Source organism: Ctenopharyngodon idella, chromosome 7 (genome assembly GCF_019924925.1).
Source record: "Ctenopharyngodon idella isolate HZGC_01 chromosome 7, HZGC01, whole genome shotgun sequence".
Classification (NCBI taxonomy): Eukaryota; Metazoa; Chordata; class Actinopteri; order Cypriniformes; family Xenocyprididae; genus Ctenopharyngodon; species Ctenopharyngodon idella.
This window is the reverse complement of record NC_067226.1, coordinates 33,755,928-33,778,169: the sequence shown is the minus strand read 5'-3', so window position 1 is coordinate 33,778,169 and position 22,242 is coordinate 33,755,928. Positions and strand designations below refer to the sequence as shown.

Here is a 22,242-nt window from a genome sequence, read left to right as displayed (position 1 = left end):
AAGAGTAAATTGTGATGGTTAATAATGCACATTTATGCTTAAAAAATGTACGCAGAGCTGTGATGAAAAATGCATGTCACCTTTGAACGCCTCGGCATGCGTCAGCCTCGTAGATCTTGTGGTATTTGGCTCAGGGGAATATACGTGCATTAGAAAACCCAATAAGGGGATTTTTTCCTTTCGATTTTCGCAGAATTCCATCACGCCAGGCACAAAGTCAGTGTGCTGAAAGTAAGGCCGCAGTTTGCCTTCTGCTGACTTTTACACTTTAACTGCAGGGGAAAAGAAGGAGGTGATATTTCTGTCGATCTACACCATGACATCTATTTACCTGCAAAAAGATTTTCCCTCGGTGTGCTGCATATCTAAATGTGATTTTAAAATGGCAATTTGCACAGTGTGGCATGGATTTACAAATTCTAAAATGCAAAGTCAGATGTTTTTAAACAGTGTAAGAAAGTCATTCACATACACTGCTGTTCCAAAGATTAGTAAGATTTTTGAAAGATGTCTCCTAGGCTGCATTTATTTGATCAAAAATACAGTAAAAACTGCTATTTAAAATATCTGTTTTCTATGTGAATATATTGTAAATGTTATTCCTGTGATCAAAGCTGAATTTTCAGCATCATTACTCCAGTCTTCAGTGTCACATGATCCCTCAGAAATCATTCTAATATGTTGATTTGCTGCTCAAGAAACATTTCTGATTATTATCAATTATTATGTATTGTTTTGTTAGGCTTTTATCCATAATGACCTCTGTTTATTCTTGCAGGTCTCAAGCAAAGTGTCTCTCGAATGTCATAAAGGGAAGGCTGTGTGACCTGAAAATGCAGCACCTGTTGCACCAGGTTGGCTTCTGATAGCAGAATAAATGACTTTGTGGATCATATTGAAGATTCAAATAAACTTTCACTCCATCCACCACAGGCTTGTGTTTTCATTTTTCACCCTGTTATTGCCAGGCATCGCTGTGAGCCACATGATATTTCCTGTTGTGCTATCAGACGCGCTCTAATCTTAAAGGAGTAGTGCACCCAAAAATGAAGCTTCTTTCATCATCCACTCACCCTCTTGTTGCTGAAAACACATACTTTTTTTTTGTCCTTTTCAGTGCAACACAAAAGGAACAAAGTGTCTAGGCTGTTCTTTTCCATACAATGGGAGGATGGTCAAAATCCTCAAAAAATACCCCCCAAAAAATGACAAAAATTCACCATAAAAGCATCATTAAAATAGTCCATGAAGTTATATGATAGCTTTGTGCTAGGAACAGATTGAAATTGAAGTCGTTGTCCATATGTTCGTTGTCCTTTTGTGTTGCATGGAAGGAAAAAATGTTGTTGGGTCAGTAAATGAAACGTATGGCTGGTTATCAAGTCAAACTGATTGTCGTCTTGCTGGTTATTCACTCTTGCACAACTTCAACATACTGTCATGTCCAGGGCCAGATTTACCTCATATTGTAACATAGGCAAAGGTCATTTTTGGGCCCATTGTCTGTCAGAAACCTTGTACCAAAACTGCTACTTTAAAAAAAAAAAACACTATTTTTTTTTTTTTACATAATCAAACACTGTGTTTTCAAAGTTAATATCGTGGCCTTTATACGTGATCATATACAGTACCTGCATGTGGCATTATATTATTAGCATTTTACCAAAATCAAGCTCAAATGAAGTTACTAAGTTTTTGACCAGTGAATGTCTTGTTTTCTTTATTTACCTTTGCATTGCAGACAACCAGAGATGCTCCAAACTGCGTGTGACTGCGACTCTTAACTCGCGATAGAGGCAGGGCGGAGTTGACTGACAGTTTTAGGAGCCAATAGAGTTAGGGCTCGTTCACACAGAACACGTCTTTGCGTGTAAAAACGAAGCGCAGATGCGCTTTTGAGACGTGATGCAATAACGGCAATAATATAAATAGGCAAACAGCAGAATAGATAGATAATATTTTTGACAAAAAAGAGAAAATAATCACTATGGCCAAAGTCCCTTTAAGACAAGTCATTTCACTCGGCGGCCATCTTTGAAACGCCTCTCAGGCATGCAAGTGCAGCTCCTATCTCTTTGAATGGGGAAACATCAAATCCTCCAAAGCTGTTTGTCAAGCTTTCGATTAAATTTTATATTTGAAATCACCAATGAAATCTGACAACAACTCTTTCATAAATTTTGCTTCTAAACGCTTGAATCATGACAAAAAATGGTATTTTTCTGACTGGATCAAGCTAATGCGCATGCACAGTCCTAAGTGTGCGTCTCTTGTGCCTTATTTCGGAGGCGTGCGTCTGACTGTTTCTATAGGAACCAGAGCTTCTAACGGCCGCTGCTGTGGTGCGATGACTTTACCAATCGGCGATTGGCTCTTATTTAGAAGGCGGGACTTATTCCGCCATGTTGCGCGTTGCACTTTCTCCCATTCAAAACAATACGAGTAACGCGTCTTATGTTATTCTAAAGTCTTTGCTATGGCCTCCTCCGCCATGCTGCCATCAAATAAAACAGTTGCCATGCCAACTTACTATTGTAAACAGAAGCTCGCAACGCTTGTCCCGCCTCCGAGTTCTTCTGATTGGTCCACTTTTTTGGAACTGACAAGTGGCACTGCGTGTCGTGTTTTAACTTGACATGGCGTCTTAAAAACGCAGCACTGCAAAAGACGCGAGCGTAACAGTCATACACGTCCTTCTAGCGCGTGTGTACATAGAAAAACAATGGAAAAGTAGCATATTGGAATAGAAAAACACGTTCTGTTTGAACGGCCTCTAAGACACTCTTCTCTGCTAGGCTACTCTAATACATAAAGCATTAGTCTTTATATATAGTGTTTCTTGAGTAAAGAAAACACTGTACTTTTTCAAAGAACCGGTTCTTTATTTACCTTTGCATTGCAGACATGCAGAGACTGACTGCGACACTTTACTCGCGATAGAGGCGGGGCGGAGTTATGAGGTTTGACTGACAGTTTTAGGAGCCAATAGAGTTATGAGGTTTAGTCACAAGCTCTTTTAAATGCCTTTCATTGGTTAAATATTTGTAAAACCCAAAGACAGACGTAAAGCGTGACCAACAGTAATGATTTATGGGGAAAAAAGACGAAATATTTGAGGTCTCTGCCTGACAGTTACATTTTAAATTAAATGTATTAATTTATAAAGTAACTGTCTTAGGCCTGGTTTCACAGACAGGGCTTAGATTAAGCCAGGATCAGGCCTTAGTTCAATTAGGGCATTTAAGTAGCATTTATTAGAAAAAACATTACTGGTGTGCATCTTGAGACAAAACAATGACACTATGCTTTCAGTTAAAACAGCTCAAACATGCACTTTGCATAAATCTGGCCCTATAGTCACATCACATGCTGACATAAATAAACAACCAGACAAGCAATCTTTGGAATATTCCCACAATCCTTTACACAGACCCCAATGGGAAACATTGTGACGCCAATATGATGAGAAGTTGGCAGTTGCAGACCATTATCCCTCAATATATAACAAAGACAGCAATAGATTCTCATGCTAGATTCACAGCGCAGATGCTTGACACGTCCGACAGGTCATGATGCAACCGTTAGTTTGGGACAACGAAGCCATCACGCCTCGGGCAGATTGGCAGTGCTAATAAACGTCACAACATGATAATTCCAGTGCAGAATATCGAATGCAGAAGAGACGAAAACAGTTGATTTTGCAGCCTTAGAAACTGCTTTTATGTGCAGGAAAACATGTTACCCTCTAAATTACATCGTTTAGTCAAAGGAAGCATTGTCATGTCTCTTTCCTTGTTGTATAATTGGTCTGTCAAGCATAGCTGGAGTCTGCAATGCCGAAACCAGGATACGGGATCCCGTGTATGTCCATATCGGTTATGTAAGGTTTTATATAACTGCATTTAAACAAGCACAGTATTATTAGCGAGTCAGTACCTGAGCCCTCGGCCCCTCGGAGCCTTTGATCCTTTATGGAGGTTCAAGTCATATTGCTGGTGCTCTTGTAATCTCTTTGAAGATAACCACGTAACCTTCAGATCCCACAAGTTTCAAAGGAATGCAAAACTGGGGTCCACCGCTTTCAGATTCTGGCAAACCGACAAAATCGCTCGCTGGTTTCTATGGCAACGTCGCACACACTCAATGGCATGTTTCCCTTCTGCTGGTCATAGTGTCACGCGTGGCCAGAATAAATTTAAAGCATGTTTAAAGTGATGTGTGTGTGTGTGTGTGTTTTCTGACAGCTCAATATGCATAGACAGCTACAAGTGAGACATTTGTAGGTTGATTCACCCTGTAAAATGTGAATAATTAAACTCTCTCAGAACATCTGTTTTGCTGACTAGTGGCAGACACTTTGGTGGGATTGATGGCATAGAAATTACACACTTTATATTTAGTAATTGTTTGTTTTTTGTGTTTTGTGTTGTAGGTGAGGTGCCTTTAAACTCTGGACCAAACCAACAATACTGAAAATGAAGATCTGTGTTTCTTTTATTGTAGTAGCTGTTCTTCACATTGCTCAGGCTGGTGAGTTTCTGTCTTTCATGCTCTGATTTATCAGTTTTTCTGCAAAGTGCTTTAATGGTATGACTTTTTGGATTAAAAAAAATAATAAAAAACAATAAAAAATAATAATAAAAATACAACAAAATAATAAAAATTAAATTAAATAATACAAATTAAATATTAAAAAATACAATAAAATAATAACAAAAATAAAATAATAAATAAATAAAATACTAAAAAATAAATGCAATACTGAAAAATAAAAAGAAGTTATAAAAATAAAAAAATACAATAAATAAATAAATAAAAATTATTAAAAATAAAACAATAAAATAAAATAGAAAATAAAATAATACAAAATATAATAATAATAAAATAAAAATAATAAAAAATAAACCAAAATAATAAAAATACAATTAAATAATGAAAAAAATAAAATATTAAAAATACAATAAAATAATAACAATAAAATAATAACAAAAATCATTAAATTAAATAATAAAGAATAAAAATAAAATATTAAAAAATACAATAAAATAATAACAAAAAAGTCAAATAATAAAAATAAAATAAAATACAAAAAATAAGTAAAATAGTAAAAAAAAAATATCAATAATAAAAAATAATAATAAAAAATAAAATGATAAAATATAATAATAAATATACAATAAAATAATAAACAACAAAATAATAAAAATAAAATAAAATAATAAAAAGCTAAGTAAAATAAAATGAAAATAAAAATAAATAAAAGTAAAATAAATAAATAAAAAAATAAAAATAAAAATATAATAAGGAATTCCTTTCTTATCTTTAAAATCAGAGTTCATCGTTCTTTGAAAGCATAAAGTATACTTTTAATAAAATTAAATTAATTAAAATTAAGTAAAAATGAATAAAATAATATGATAAGGGATTCCTTTTTTATCTTTAAAATCAGAGTTCATCATTCTTTGAAAGTATAAGGTATACTTTGAATAAAATGAAGTAGAATATTAAAAACAATAAAATAAAAAGGTAATAAAAAGGAATTCTGTATTTTATATTTAAATTTTATATATATTTTATATGTTTAAGTTCATTGTACTTTGCATAAAGTACACTTTGAAATCCTAATTTTTCTGACAATATTAACATAAGCAGCAACATTTCATAATTATTACAGCATTGCCTGCATAATTTCTCTCCCCAAATATTTTTAATTGCCCTTTCTGTCTATCACCCTCTGTTTTCTGTCCTCTTAACTTCACTTTACAGGCTGAATTGTGACATTGCCTGATGTACAGTATCAGAGATTAGTCCAAAATATACCGACATCCTTTCAGTCTCAACTTAATCCGTCCGACGGAGAGAGACCGCATGACTAAGAGTCTTGTTACAGAAGAAGGCTCTTGGATTTAGTTTGCCAAACCCACAGAAGCCCTTTGAGACTTTTGCACTGTGTTTCATTCTAATCCAGCAAACTCTTAACTCAGTTTTCAGCCAAGACTCAACCGTACAATCCAGAGCTTTACGGGCATGTCAATGTAGTGCTTTTCTGCTCCTTTCAACTTAGCTTTACTGCAATTTAACAAACCAAAGTTGTTTTAAGGCGTTGTAGTTGCAAACATGATTTGCAATTATAAAAAAGCAGCACGCCCTTCTACATTAAAAGTCAAATGAATGTATTCTACAGTGGATGGTCATATTGATTCCATACAACTGCCCAAATCTGTGTGAAAACTCATTTTTATGTGCATTTAGAGCAGGATCGTTCTTTTGGGTTTGTGGTATTTCCGGCAGTGCTCTCATCTGCCTTTGAGCGAGTGGATTCCTCCGGGAAAATCTGCATTTGAACAGCTTTTTGTTGACGACACAAAGCGTGATGGCTTTTCTCAGTTTAGTTTTGCAGCATGTGTTCTGTATATGGTAAAGGCTGGCGATGAGATTAATGCATCACTGCAGGACAGCTAGTTAGTGGTCACATAAAAGCGCTTGTTTGAAATGACAGTCTGCTGTGTTTTCTTTGATTTTCTCCTTCTCTGAGAGCTGAGTCCAGGATGAATAGGGTAATTTATTAAAGACACGCTTTATCTAATAGTTCCTTTGTTGTTCTTTCATTGCCTGTCTCTTTAGCTACCTATCTTTTTTTGTTTTATATAAAAGAGAAAAGTTCATATTTTGCAAATTGGCATCCACATTGTGATGCTTATGTTTTTGAGGTGTGTGGTTCTTAAACTTTCTAAACTGCATATGAAAACAACATGATTTCGCATATATATATATATATATATATATATATATATATGCGAAATGGCTGTATAACAGCATGTCTGTGATTCGGCCGTAGGTAATCACAATGTGTTGATACACAGCCATATCGCACGGCTACGAGTGTGATATTGTGTTTATACAACAGTTCGATGGCATGAGTGTGTAAATAAATAAGAAACAACAACGGACGCTCTTTTGTCAGGAACTACTTCCTTCCGCCACGGATTCAAATCTCAAGTTGACAGTTTAACAGTTGAGCCCAAGATCCGTTACTAATTCTAAAACGTCACTTTATAACTAGTAACGAAGGAACGTTGAGCCGCTTCATTGAAGTTCATTATAATATGAGAGTATTATGAGAAAGAGATCGCCTGAGCGAGTGTATTACCTGCATCTGATATTCTTCAGGTCAATCTTATATTCATAATCACAAAATCAGTTTGAATGTTCGCTGAGGAAATCGATATCTTTGTCTTTGTCCTTTTAACATTTAAGAGGATTTCCCATGACAGCGCTAGTCAACGCAGCTGCATCTCGTAAGATGTTGTTTAAAGTAAAAACAATGTCCTTGTTTCCTTGTTTCAGTCCATTTTAATATAAAAGTCTTTGCGACTGACTGACTCACTCATAAAGACAGTCTTTGCTGCCATCTAATGGCGTATTAATGTAACTTTCACTGAAGTCAAAATCACTAACGGACTCTTTCTCAATACCAAAAAATATGGCATGCTATTTATATAAAATATTATTTATTGAACAATAATATTTAAATTAACAACAATAGCTATTATAAGTAAAATAGGAAATAGCAAATAGTTCAGTCAAACGTACAAAAGCAGCGCTCTAGTTAGTACAGGATTTTATTTCAATGTAAATATAAAGTTATGAATCTTAATAGAGCCCTTAAGCCAAATCTATTAGCTCTGGAGCAAGTAATAGATTATTAAGACCAAAGATTGCCCATTTGATATACCCAATACGAATTATACCTCATGTTTAAACACTATCTACATAAGAGCCAGTGGCAAATTCCCGAAGGACTGGCCGAGATGAAGCTGTTCTCTGCGGGTACATGAGCGCTGAACGCTCGCTGATGGCCTGGAGCTCACATCTCCGAAAGCGTCTAAACTAATTTTCAAATAGGCGCTAAATGTTTACATATAAATTGCATATCTGAGGTCTAAACAACTACATTCTTGTCTATAAAACTATTATAACTAAGTTTCTAAGTATATATATATATATATATATATATATATATATATATATATATATATATATGTTTCATTTAATATTTATATTTTATTTAATTTTATTTAAGCTTTATTTCAGTTACAAAAAAAAAGTTTAATAGTGTTGTTGTTGTTGTTGTTAATTAAAAAAACTAAAACTGATTTAAATTTATTTGTAAATTTAATCTTAGTGTATTTATTTATTTTTATTTTGAGAAAAAACTCTATACTCAGCAATTGCCAACTTTTGGCAAATTTGCCAATTTTTGTCTATTTATATTATATACTCCCAGAGTCTCCTGTGCTATGAAAGAGCAATAAAGCTTTCCTCTGGGTGATTATTACTGTCATTATTTTTGTTGCTGCATCTTTGACGTTTTGTAACGCAGAAGGAAATGCATTAGAAAGCTCAGCGAAACCCTTTACTCTCATTTCAAAGCAGAGATATGGAAATGCTCATGATGAAAGTTCTCAGCTGCTCCGGGTCTGTGTTTTCAAATCAAGTGCGCGGCTTTTACAGCATTAAAGGGAAGAATGAGACACTTTTTAATATGTGAGGACACTTAAAAGTCTGACTGCACTCAGAAACATCTGCCTGTGGTTCAACCGCTGACTTCTTTTTATCAACAGAGTAATAGCAGATAAACTTAAGGGTTATCATGGACAATTTTTAGTCTAGACATCTGAGGTACTTAGGTCATATCTGTTGACATCTTAAAATATTTGCTTCATTTAAAGTTTGTTTCCTTGCAATATCATATATATATTTTGTGGCCTTGTGGTTGATTTATTATGGGTTTCATTTTATTATGGGGACATTTTAAGTTCTGAAAGTTATGTTTTAATAGTACATTAAGCTTTTAAGAAAAAAACATTAAGGCCCGGTTTCACAGACAGGGCTTAGCCTAAGCCAGGATTAAGCCTTAGTTCAATTAAGATATTTAAGTAGCTTTTATAAACATACACTAGAAAAAAACAATACTGGTGTGCATCTTGAGACAAAACAATGGCTCTAACATATTTTAAGATTTGTCAGTGCAAGTTACTTTCAGTTAAAACAGCTCAAACATGCATTTTAGTCTAGAACTAGCTTAAGAATTGTCTGTGAAACCGGGGGTAAGACATTCTACTGACTAAAAGTAACTTTGCATGTCAACTTATTCTACTAACCCGAACCCAAACCTAACAGTTTCAAATGACTGCTAGTTGACATGTAGTTGCAAAGTTACTTATAGTTAGTACAATGTCTAAAGTGGACCATCAAAATGAAGTGTAACCATAACTTGCTCATGTGAGTTCTTCTGTGTGACTTATTTATAATCAAATGTTTCAATATTTTCCAGTTTGTCCAGATAAGCTGCCTGGTCTTCAGCCCTGGACTCCTGGTCACAATGAAGCCCACAGAGTCACCATCGGCTTCGGCCGCAAAGTCGTCCTCACCTCCTCTGCGACCGTCCACTCCATCGAGATCCTCAACGGAGGTAGATATTCTTATTAAACATCTCTACAACATTAAAGTGCCACAAAGATTTACATCCTTCATGATGAAGGTAAAACTTGACGTGAGCTGTGACAGGCTTAAATCAAACACATTTCAGAAGTATCGCCCTGAGCATGGAATATTCTGGAGTTTGATGGGGAATTCCATCACATTCCCTGCCAGCAAACATTCACTTTTCTTACTCAGTATTTTTAGTAAAATATCTAAACATTCTTAAATCAAGATACATTTACTTGAGAAGCAAAATAACATAAGATAGAAAGCCTTGTTTTATGAAATAATTATCAAAATGAAGTGAGTTTTTGCTTGAAACGAGAACAAATATGTGCCAATATGGTAAGAAACCTTGACTTGATAAAATAAACTTCTTTGAATTAAGTTCATTTTTTTGACCCCACTGGCAGATATTTTTTCTGGTCACTGTGATTTTGCCAAGTAAGACAGTTGATCCTGGAACAACATTCCTGTCCAAAAATGTAATCCTAACCATATCCCCTAAACCCACCCTAAAATCAGAGGGAAATGAATAACACTGATGTAGAAGCACATAACCCTGCTGTAAGTCTAAACTTGACATAAACTGTAAACTTTCCCTCAAATCTGATTGGTTGATTGGAGTGCTGTTCCAGGATCAACCAAGATGTTGATCCAAGAACATGTTGTACTCAGTGAAACGTTCACCATTTTTTATTTTAAGGTTAAACTCACTTAATTTTATTTTTTAGAAAACAATACCTAATATCTTAAGTCATTTTGTGCCTCAAGTAATTGTATCTCAATTTAAGATTGTTTAGATATTCCCAGCTAACAAGAATGTTTTGCTAATGCTTCCATTAAGTTATAAAAACGTTATTTCTGAATGTTCTCTGAACGTTCAAAACGTCCAGTTTTTTAAAAATGTTTTCAAAACTTTTTTTCTTAGTCATTCGAACATTCCATTTTTTTTAATTAATTTTGCAAACATTATAGGAATGTTGCATTTGAATGTTCCCTGAACATTCTGAAATATGTAGTAACATTTAAAAAATGTTAGGAAACATTCAACTAAACGTTCCATGAATGATTTTTTTTGGGCTAAAGTTTTAAGCCCGGGCATAGCGGACTGTTTTTAAGCGTTGGCTGTCTTGGGACGTTCTAAAACTCTTAACGTGAAAAACACTTAATGTGGCTTAATTTACTAAGACAGTGATATTAACAGACCAAACTCAGAAAACATCATACTAATAAACAGAGCTGGTTCTTTGGTGTCGGTTTGGTGTGTCCCTACCTTTAAGAACGTTAATAGAGACCAGATAACTCTGAACGATGTTACTGAAGAATGCTTGTTCATAACTTTGAGAGAATCTTGCCAGAACAGTTATGAAAACGTTCCCTGTCAGCTGGGTTTGTACTGGAAAATAAGTCAAATATATGGTGTAAGAAAAATATTTGTTTACAGTGTTTGTTTACTTTTAGAACTAAAATTGGAGTTGGAAAACATCTTGCATGCTCATTGGTTAAAAAATCAGTGGAGATAGATCAGGATTGGCTTGATTCTTTTGTTCTTTTTAGGGAAGCTTGTGATAGCCGATTCCAATCGACCCATTTTTCTGCGGACTAAGCACATCCTCATCGGGAACAAGGGCGAACTTCATATCGGTAGTCCAGAATGCCCTTACAAAGGCAACCTCACCATCTCTCTCTTTGGCAGGTATGAAACACTGAGTGCTGAAACACTCCTGCAGACATCATAAGGGCACTTACAGAGTACAGAAAGTGTTGGAGGAGCATTTGCCGGATAGGAATGTGTTAGATCCGTTCTGAGCCTGTAATTTTAACCCCATAAAGCCTGTTGTATCATAATTGATACACAAATGTCTAAGTCCTCTATGTTCAAAACTTTTTTGTAAAACCTGTTGCACACAGTCGTGTCTTCTGTCGGCTGATTGATAGTCTATACTTCTGTAGCATAATTGTAAAAATGGCCAGATTTAGGTCGTGGTACATGTGTATTTTTGCTGAGAAATCTTTACTGATTTTTATAGAGTAAATGTAAAAATACGTTATTCTCAGTAGTATTTCAAGATGATCTTAGGTTTACTTGATTCTCCATACATAATTCTTCGAAAAATATAATACATCAGGCTTTTGAGGAACGTTCATCTGTTCATCTCTCAGTCATCATTGCATTGCATTATATATGTGTCGCCCCCCACAATAAAAACTACACACCATTGACCAAGTATTTAAAGGGATAGTTCACACAAAAATGAAAATTACCCCAAGCTTTACTCACCCTCAAGCCATCCTAGGTGGTTCTTTCTGACGAACACAATCAGAGTTATATTTCAAAATATCCTTGCTCTTCCCAGCTTTATAATGGTAGTGAATGGGGGCGAGATTTTGAAGCCCAAAAAAGTGCATCCATCCATCATAAAAGTAATCCATACGGCTTTAGGGCATTAATTTAGGGGCCAACTGCCGATAGCCAATTATTATAGTTTATAAAGTTTTAAATATGGATATTTTTCTCACGAAAACACATCGCTTCGCTTCAGAAGGCCTTTATTAACCCCCTGGAGTCGTATGGATTACTTTTATGATGGATGGATGCATTTTTTTGGTCTTCAAAATCTCGAGCCCCATTCACTCCCATTATAAAGCTTGTAAGAGCCAGGATGTATTTTAATATAACTCTGATTGTGTTCGTCTGAAAGAAGATAGTCATATACACCTAGGATGGCTTAAGGGTGAGTAAATCATGGAATAATTTTCATTTTTGGATGAACTATCCCTTTAAGATAGTCTGGCCTATAAATTCTTCAAACTTCAAGGCTTTGTAAACGTTCAGATAAACTTTACTTTTCTAGTTAAAATTACAGTTATATAAATTTCTTTAAATTCTACTTCAATTTACAAATCCGAATCGCTACTGGAACTGAAATGGAATTCAGAAAGCATTCTCAGTTTAGTTCTGAATGGCTCACAACTCTGCATGGGACAATCTGATCAGTTGTCTTTGTTCTTGTTTTCAAAAAGGTCTGATGACAGTGAGGTTGAACACAGTTATTTTGGCCGAAAGTACATTGGCGTTGGAACTGGAGGAACCTTAGAGATTCACGGAGAAAAGAAGCTGTCATGGACGTTCCTGAACAAAACACTCCATCCAGGGCAGGGTAACGAGAACAGTTACCGCTTCGAGAGGAGCTGGGGAAACAGAGGCATCATCATTCACATCATCAACCCCAAGACCGGAGATGTGCTTCACTCTGATAGGTCAGTGGGACACGAGTCCACATTTTCTGCTCTTAAAGTTTATTTTTAATGAATGCATTTTGCTTCTTGATGGATTAGAGGTTGTTACTTCAGTACATCAAGTAAAACCAAATAAATTATGGTTTTAATTTGTGCTTGGAATTAAAACAGCAATTACAAATCGACTGTCAAAACAAACAGGGCATCCAAGTTGGCATCGCTGCAGGCAATTGATCAGCAACTATTTTTCATTGCAGAAACGAGTGTCTGTTATTAAGTCACAGACTTCAAAACAATCATTCATACTCAGTATGCTTACTGCCTTCTGTAACGTTCCTTTGACTGGTCTATGATTAATCTCTGTGACCCACTTTTTACGTGTGTGTGTGTGTGTGTGTAGGTTTGACACATATAGGAGCAAGGACGAGAGCAGACGGCTGGCCCAGTATGTAGACGAGGTGGAAACCGGGCAGATCTTGGCCATGGTGGTTAATGATGAAGGATCTAACAACCTGGAGGATCTGGCTAAGAAGGCTCTCACAAAGCTGGGTAGCCGGCACTTCCATCGGCTTGGCTTCCGGTAATATGACCCAACTTACCATTACCTGCTTATCCATGACAATTCTAGAGTTTTCTTCAGCATTAGTTGAGAATTGGACACTGAATTTAGGGCAGTCTGGTCTAGTTCAGTATGTGTCAATCAGCCTGACTGCATTCACATTTTCCTCTTTGCATCGCTGCTAGTCTGAGACCAGTGAAATATGTTTCCTGAAATAGCATCTAAATCAGTGGTAAATCCTGGTCCTGCAGTTCTACCTTTCTGCACACTGAGTTTAGTTCCAACTCTAAGAGCAAACTAGAGAAAACTTTTTTATGGAGCTTTTGATGGAAGGGCATAAAATATCCCTTAAGAGTGTGGAAATAAAAAATAATACTACATTTTACTGGTATAGCACCTTTTACACATAAAATGCAACTCACTTCTAAGTGCTTTATAGCCTGGAATATAAAAAAAGATTTAAAGAGGCCATTTTACAAAGTCTTGATTTTGTTTTTGGTCTACTGGAATAGGTTTTCATGCTTGAATGTTCAAAAAACACATTATTTTTCCCATATTCTCCATTGTTGCAGCACCTCTCTTCCCAGTCTGTCAGTAACGCTCTTGGCTGTTTCCCAAAAGCATTGTTAGCCAACTATGGATCGCAAGTTACATCGTTATCAGCACAGTTCAATGAGTCGATGTTTCCAGAAACCATAGTTCCAACGAACATTCGCAAACAGAATCGCAAACTTGTGTGTTTAGAACGACAGCTCTCGAGCTGTGGTTAGAAGCATAGTTTCTTGTTTGCATGACATGTGGACCTAATAAATCTTCAGCAAAATTAGCAAGCTGACATTCAGTACATTCTTTTTATTTCATTTCGAATTTTAGTTTGTCAAGAGATTTAAAGCATTTAAATGTGTGTACGTGCTCTTGTACATAAGAACGAGCCTATATATAAAGCAACATAACTGAGAAAAATGGAATTAGTCCTCAGATGCCATAATGTATAGCAGAATACCTAATTCGATTTCAAACGGATTCATTAAGAAGTTACTACTTCACCATCATTAACCAATGTTATGAACGACAAATTTGCGACAACATGGTTTTCGGGAAACAATCGTGACTAGCTAGTTGATTTCTTTAACGATGCATCGTACAATGGTAGTTACGCAGCAAGTTACGTCATTGTATGGGAAACACACCCCTGTTTAGTTCCTCTCTTTGAAGAAAGAAGTTGGCACAGTGGCAGGTTTATTTGCTGCTAAGTGCCTTTCTACAAAGCTCTGAGTATCTTTCAAAAATTGCCACTTATATGGCAAACGTGCCATTCCAGTGATTAGTTTAATGTACTGTATGCAGCAGACGGTCAGTGAATGGAGTGAGTAGGTGTGAGCGCTGCCATAACAATTCAAAAGCACACTTTAAGTATGCTCAGTTTGCATACTTGTATAACATATTCTGGCCTTAGCCCTCATTATTAGTAGGGATGCACGATATATCGGCCACCATATCGGTAGCGGCCGATATATGTTCATTTTTAATGTTATCGTTATCGGCCCAATAAGAAAATTTTGCTGATATATTAAAGCTGATAAATAATGGATTATTTCCTTCAAATGAGACACTTCAGATGTGCACTGTTCACCGTGATGGTTTTGAATTACTTCAAATATGATTGGAGTCACTTCAAAATAGAAAATACAGTTAAGTGCAACATATGCAGCGCAAGTCTGTCATATAAGCTACTTAAAATTATAATCAGAACATTATAATTGTGTGCTTGGGACATGGCTTTTAATGGTAAAACTTTAGTTTTTTGTAAAAATTATATACAAATTTGGATTGAGATTTATCGGTAAATATATCGGTTATCGGCTTTCAAATATAAAGAATTATCGGTTATCGGTATCGGTTAAAATTTTCATATCAGTGCATCCCTAATTATTAGTTTATTATATATAAACAACGTGTTTGGGAAATGTCCCGCCCCTTACCATAATAAACCATAACTAACTCAACCAGGCCCCGCCCCTTTATTTTAGGCAGAAATTATTTAAATGATGAATATTGTGACGTGTTCGTTCCCAGAAGAAAACTTAAGACTACAATGGAGGCGTTTCAGGGAGTTCAGAAACAGTGACACTGATAAAGAGAATAACTCCCGCTGGAGGGACTTTGTAACTTTGCAGAGCGTTTTCATGCTCAAACAGCAACATCACACACTAAAGAAAGTGGAAAATGTAGAAAAGCATAATAGGTCCTCTGTAATTAAAAAAGAAAGCAAAAAAGGAGCAACAAGCCAAGTCAGTTTGAAATAATGCAGAGTCAATTTATTTAATTACACAAAGGGTTGTGTGTGTTTTAGCCTAAACAGCATGCATCAATCTATACCAGAGAAAAAATGAGCAAAAATGAATAAATGTAGAAAAGCATATAATACGGGCAGCTAACTAATTCGAATCGCGTACTGTTTAGGATGGATAATAATGAATTCGGGATGCGGTGCATCATTGTCTGGTTCAGGTGTGTTTGATTAGAGTTGGAACTGAATTCTGCAGGACAGTTCATCTCCAGGAACAGGGTTTGGGCAGCCCTTTCAGTTTATGGAATATAGATTGCTTGAATTTATGAAGTCATTACTAGAAAATTACTAGAACGAATCCTAGAACATTGCAAATGGGCTGCAGATCGTTATGAATTAGGAATGAAAAGATCCACAGAAATCCCTTTAATTTATAGCTGTATACTCTTTCTGAATGTGAACGATTGCCCTGTTTAAATTTTCTTTCTCCTATGGAATTGTAGGAGGAAAAAAAGCTGATATTTAAATGAAACCGAGAACTCTATTAAGTCTCATAGACTATAAAACGGCAACCTCTGAGCAATATTTGATTTGTTATTTTCTCTGGGATGGTTAGGAAATGCTGTGGCTTATTCAAATAAAATTGTTGTTTAAATGAGTGAAGCTGGGCTGTGAGAATAAAATCAGCATAGCAGTGACAGATAACAACTTTGGAGTAATTAAAATGTTTAATGAAACACCAGGCTACAAATCCAGAAATGGCACTACATGTGATGTTGCCTGGGAAACTCATTTGCTACTAAACTTTAGGATCACTCACATTTAAATAATCCCATGTTTTGACTTACGTTTCCCACACACGAATCTAATCACATCATGAAAAATAGCTCAGCTCAGAAGCCTTTAAGGATGGGGCAAAATATATATAATTTCCCCCATCCTTATATATACTGTGTATAAAGCAGCTTATGAACCATCTGCTTAATGGTCTAGCAAAATGTTATGTTCACATTGAACTTGAATGTGGCCATCCTGGTTAAAGATCTATTTTTTTTTAAATGTGAGCAGGCAGATTTCTTGTATTTTCTTTTCCCTCTCCAGTCTCTAAACTCAAAATGCATTGTAATTGCGTGAATTTCACGTCTTCCTTAGAAGTGAAAATGAAGGAGGCCAGTGAAAATGGCTGTTGGCACAGTGGCAGGTTTATTTGCTGCTAAGTGCCTTTCTACAAAGCTCTGAGTATCTTTCAAAAATTGCCACTTATATGGCAAACGTGCCATTCCAGTGATTAGTTTAATGTGCTGTATGCAGCAGACGGTCAGTGAATGGAGTGAGTAGGTGTGAGTGCTGCCATAACAATGCAAAAGCACACGTTAACTATGCACAGTTTGCTTGCTTGTATAACATATTCTGGCCTTAGCTCTCATTATAAGTTTATTATATATAAATATATAATGCATAAATATATAATTTTAAAAAATGGGGTAGGGTCAGTTTAGGAGCAGTGGCCAGTGTTGTTTTTGTATCATTGATATGCTATTATAGTTTTTGTTAATATTTTGAATTAGATTTTATTTTTACACTTTCTGTTTTCATTTTAAGTTTTCATTTAGTTTATTTAGTGTTAGTTATTTTAGTACTTTAACTTAAAGGGATAGATCACCCAAAAATGCTTTTTGCTGTACAAATTTGCTGTTAATTTACTCACCCTCAGGCCATCCAAGATGTAGGTGACTTTTTTCTTCAGTAGAACAGAAAAGAAGATTTTAGCTGAAACTAGTCCTCTGTGATTCATATAATGGAAGTCAGTAAGTGCCGTCACTTTGAGATTCAAAAAAACATATGCAGATAACACAAAATGAATACCTGCGGCTCCTGACGATTCACTGAGGTCTTATGAAGTGAAAAGAAACTGGTCTATGCAAGAAACTGAACATTATTTACAGCATTATTACCTCTAATCCACAGCCTCGGTAACAGTCCTGAGTGAATTCATATGATGTATATCTTCCCGATTGAGATTGCACAAGCGAACATAATCGTAATTGTTTATATCGGTTGCGGCAGGACCTAAAATTAACACTCACCGAGCAACAAATATGAGTAAAAAACTGTGTCCGGTAACAGTTTTATGAATCCTAAAAATGTAAAATTGTGAGAACATGAACATGAATAAACATGAATGATGATTAGAACAGATGACGGGTCAGTGCTGCATCGTTATGAAAGTTTGAGCTTTGCCAATTTAAATATTCAAGCGCAAGAAGACACGAAAGGGAAATCAATTCGTGTTTTCTGTGCGCAAACATTCAAAACACAAGCCTAGAAATCCACTTCTCAAACAGCGCACAAATACTGAATTGAGTTTTCTTTCACGTCTTCTTGCACTTGAACAGACATATTCAAACAAAATTATGTCAAAATGCCCGTCTTGGCAAGTATCCTTGTAAACATAGTCAGTTATGTCTTAAAGGTCCAGTGTGTAATATTTAGGTGGATCTATTGACAGAAATGCATTATAATATACATAACTATGTTTTCAGTGGTGTATAAAGACCTTACATAATGAACCGTCACATACACCACGGGTCCCCTTAGATGGAAGCCGCCATTTTGCGCTGCCATGTTTCTACAGTAGCCCTAAATGGACAAACTGCTCTACAGAGTGCGTTTCATCACTATCTTGTTCTTCTTCTTCGTTGGTGATTTTAGAGGCAGCTTGCATCGTCACTATGTTGAATACACATGAATAACAATAATAAGAAGAAGTAGTAGTCGTAGTAGTAGTAGTCGTCTGGTTTATTAGAAGCAGAGACCGTTCTTTGTTAGAAGTAAGAAGAAACCTAATTGCTTGACCGGCTACTCTCTGCTGTCTCAGACGACGATATCTTTGTCCTGTGTCGGCCACTGTAGCTTCTCTATGTGCTTTGAAAGGGAGGGGTGAGCGGTGGACTGAGCCGTTGGTTGCAGTTTGCAACCTCACCGCTAGATGCTGCTAAAATTTACACACTGAACCTTTAAGTGAACATAAACAGTTGAGAAATAAAACGCATGTGTAATAGTATATTGGATCCGTGCAGCTCTTAAAGTGACAGCAGCCTAATAAACCTGCTGCCATCTGTGTTTTTAATGTTAATTAAACAACAAAAGACAAAGAACAATCACTTATTGCTCTTGACGTAATAACTTTTGTAACTTTAATAAGGATTAATCTACTATATGTTTCATGGCCGGTAAATTTTCTTAAGTCACCAGCCATTGGCAGGTGTGGCAAAAAATTAGTTTTAGGCCCTGGTTTAAGGTCCAGGATAAGTGAGTACCACTTTGATGAACAATACAACACACCATTCCCTCTCTGTTGTCAGCTTACGTGTGTTTGCTCCCGCACATACGTCATTATATGTCAGAAGCTCGCGCTCCAGACTGCCATGAACGCGCTCAGGACCGTAATAATGTTCGGTTTCTTGCACAGACCGATCATTTCACTTAGAGGAAAAGCATGAGCTCTCCCGTCTGCTTTGTCATGTGTCATTGGTCTCGTATGCACAGAGAGCACTCCTGCTGGACAGATGGAGCAGCGACACCTCTCTAGCCCGTCAGTCTAGACTAGCTGAAGAAAATTGTGCTGATGATGGTGTCAGTCAGGCTGCTTCTCTCAGAACGAAGCGGGGGCTGATGGGAACCTCTGGCGTTGTAATTACCCAGGTCTTTCTGAGAAGCGCAAGCCGCCAATCACATCTTTAAGTCAACATCATTTAAAGCAGTGAAAGTCAGAATGTTTGTCTAGGAGGGACAACTTATTCGTGGCCAACTCCTCAGACTTATTTGTCCCTCATACATCTTCCTCTTTCTCCTGTGTGTGTGTGTGTGTCTCTGCAGGCATCCGTGGAGTTTTATTACAGTCAAAGGGGACGCCTCCTCAGCGGTCGAGGATCATGCCGTCTATCAGGGTGAGCCACTTTTGCCCACTTCTTTGCTCAGCGATGGAAAGCAAACAGCAGCACATAAACTAAATATCTTGAAGGCGAGCCGTTTCTCTCTCCTGAGGCTGGTGTGTGTTTGTGTGTTCAGGAACCAAGGCTTCGTCTGAGGCCAGGAGCTCTCGGGTGTTTCACTCAGGTTATGGAGAGCATTTCACCATCACCACCGTCAGTCAGTGGGTTCAAGGTACAAACATACCTCTCCACCTCTGCAAAACACACACCCAAGACTCTTTTTTTTCAGGTCCAGGGTGGTTTATGCCGGTTTGGTGTTGGTCTAGCTGGTGACCATCAAAACGTAATCAAATAGTTCACTCAAAAGTTAAAATGTTTATTCATTTACTCACCTTCATATATACGGAAGTGGATTAAGGACCAAGCAATAATAATAATAAAAAATTTAAAAAAAAATCTCAAGATTAAAGTCATTATAATGCGAGATTAAACTTGTTACATTTTGATTAAAAATGTCAAAATAAATTGTTGAGAATAAACTCATTAAATTTTAAGAATAGTTTGTTGTTTTGAAAAAAAAAAATTAAATTTTGAGAAAAAGTCTAAATAAAATGTCCAGAATAAACTCATTAAATTTTGAGAATAAAGTTATTGTGTTTCGAGAAAAAAATCATTACATTTCGAGGAAAAAAAAGTCAAAATAAAATATTGAGAATAAACTCATTAAATTTTAAGAATAAAGTCGTGTTTTGAGAAAAAAAACTCGTTACATTTCGAGAAAAGGGTTGAAATAAAATGTCAAGATAAACTCATTAAATTATGAGAATAAAATAATTGTTTCGAGAAAAAAACTCGTTAAAAAAAAAAATATATATATAAGGGCTGTCAAACGATTAATCGCGATTAATCGCATACAAAATAAAAGTTTGAGTTTGCATAATATGTGTGAGTACTGTGTGTAATTAATATGTATATATAAATACACACGAATTAATGTATATATTTAAAAGAAATATGTTATGTACAAAATATTTTTATTTATATAATATAAATTATATAAAAATATAAATAAATACATATACTTGTAAATATTTCTCAAATATATACATGAATGTGTTTGTATTTCTATATACATAATAATTACACACAGTACACCCACATATATTAGGCAAACTCAAACTTTTATTTTGTTTGCGATTAATGCGATTAACCCTAATATATATATATATATATATATATATATACACATTTATTACAAATATCAGGGTAGGGTCAGCATAATAGTGACTGTTAAACTCCGAAATGATCAGACAGATCAAAATGTCAATCTGTTTCTCAAACTCAAGCAATCACATGATTTCAGAGGGCTTGTGATTGAATTACAGCGTATGCGTCATATGCAGCGGATCCGTTAACTAAAAATTTTTCACCATTTACTGAATTTTAATAAGATTTACTGACGCTTTCCATCATTTTGACAGATTAAAAAAGGGGTATCTGGTCTAGTGCGTTTCTGTACTTTAGAAACATTCCCACAATAAAGCATACTAGCAGATTAAAACTGAAGAAAAAGGGAAAAAGATGATTTAAAGTGTCCCTGTGAAAATAGATGAGAGAAGTTTTGAGGAGAGAAGCAAGAGTTCAGTCCAGTGAAATGATTCATACGATTTTGTTCATTAAATCAAGGATCTCTTTCACATTGTGAGAGCAGAAAAGGCCAAGAACCTACAGCTCAGCGGTTGGTGAAACTAAAAAAAGCTCTTGCAGAACAAGAGTTATTTTTCCTGCAAGAGAACATATCAATGTCACATTAAAAATACCAAGCGCTACTGTATTTTACAGATGGACACAAATAGAACTTGACAGAAAATGTTCAAGTGCGTCAGTGAAAGATAATGATTATTTGTAGCACAACCACAGATGGACGACATTTACTATGATTTCATGTTGAGTTTTTGTTCTATAAATCACACTCCGCTTTTGATGTATGAAAAAAAAAAAAAAAACAGCTGAGACATCCTGTCTAACATCTCCCATTGTGTTTCCAGGAAGAATGAATAATACAGGGTTAGAATGACATGGAAATAGGGCGAAGTATTCCTTTAACTAGTGAATCTCGTAGACCAGTATGGTATTTCTTGTTGATGTCCTGCTGTTTAAGCTAGTTCTGGTGACCAGCTGTGCCTGCCTTTCCAGCAGGGCATGATTAAAACCTGATGGTACTGTGTATCCTAACCAGGCTTGATATGACAAAATCCAACAAGAAATACTTTATCTGTCCTCACTGAAAGAGAAAATGCAGAACAACACAACATGATAGCAGCCAATTAGCATATATTACCATAACTGATGTTTTAAATACATATACACTACAGCTAAGAAGCTTGAGGTCAGTATAAGATTCTTTTTTTTTAAAGAAATTAATACTTTTATTCAACAAAAATGCATTAAAATGATCAGAAGTGGCAGTAAAGACATCTATAATGTTAAAAAAAAGATTTATATTTCAAATAAATTATGGTTTTTTAACTTTCTCTTGAAAAAAAAATAATGTATAATGGTTTTTGCAAACAAATATGAAGCAGCGCAACTGTTTTCAACATTGATAATAATCAGAAATGTTTCTTGAGCATCAAATCAGCATATTAGAATGATTTCTAAAGGATCATGTGACACTGAAGACTGGAGTAATGATGCTGAAAATTCAGGAATTAACATCTTCCATTAAC

The 22,242-nt window shown here is 35.6% G+C and overlaps 1 protein-coding gene across 3 annotated transcripts in view; it reads left to right on the top strand.

Moving 5' to 3' along the window:
* The window catches only part of cemip (cell migration inducing hyaluronidase 1), a 146,109-nt gene that overhangs the window by 61,042 nt on the left and 62,825 nt on the right, over positions 1-22,242 (top strand). For 2 of the 3 annotated variants that reach the window (XM_051901731.1, XM_051901732.1), the window contains 7 exons: positions 4,433-4,530; positions 9,338-9,475; positions 11,047-11,185; positions 12,514-12,750; positions 13,130-13,309; positions 19,458-19,528; positions 19,650-19,745. In XM_051901731.1, coding sequence (XP_051757691.1) covers positions 4,476-4,530; positions 9,338-9,475; positions 11,047-11,185; positions 12,514-12,750; positions 13,130-13,309; positions 19,458-19,528; positions 19,650-19,745 — 916 coding nt within the window. In that variant the 5' untranslated portion in view covers positions 4,433-4,475. Of the gene's footprint in view, positions 1-778; positions 855-4,432; positions 4,531-9,337; positions 9,476-11,046; positions 11,186-12,513; positions 12,751-13,129; positions 13,310-19,457; positions 19,529-19,649; positions 19,746-22,242 lie in introns of all 3 variants that reach the window. The other variant, XM_051901733.1, reaches the window with a different exon arrangement.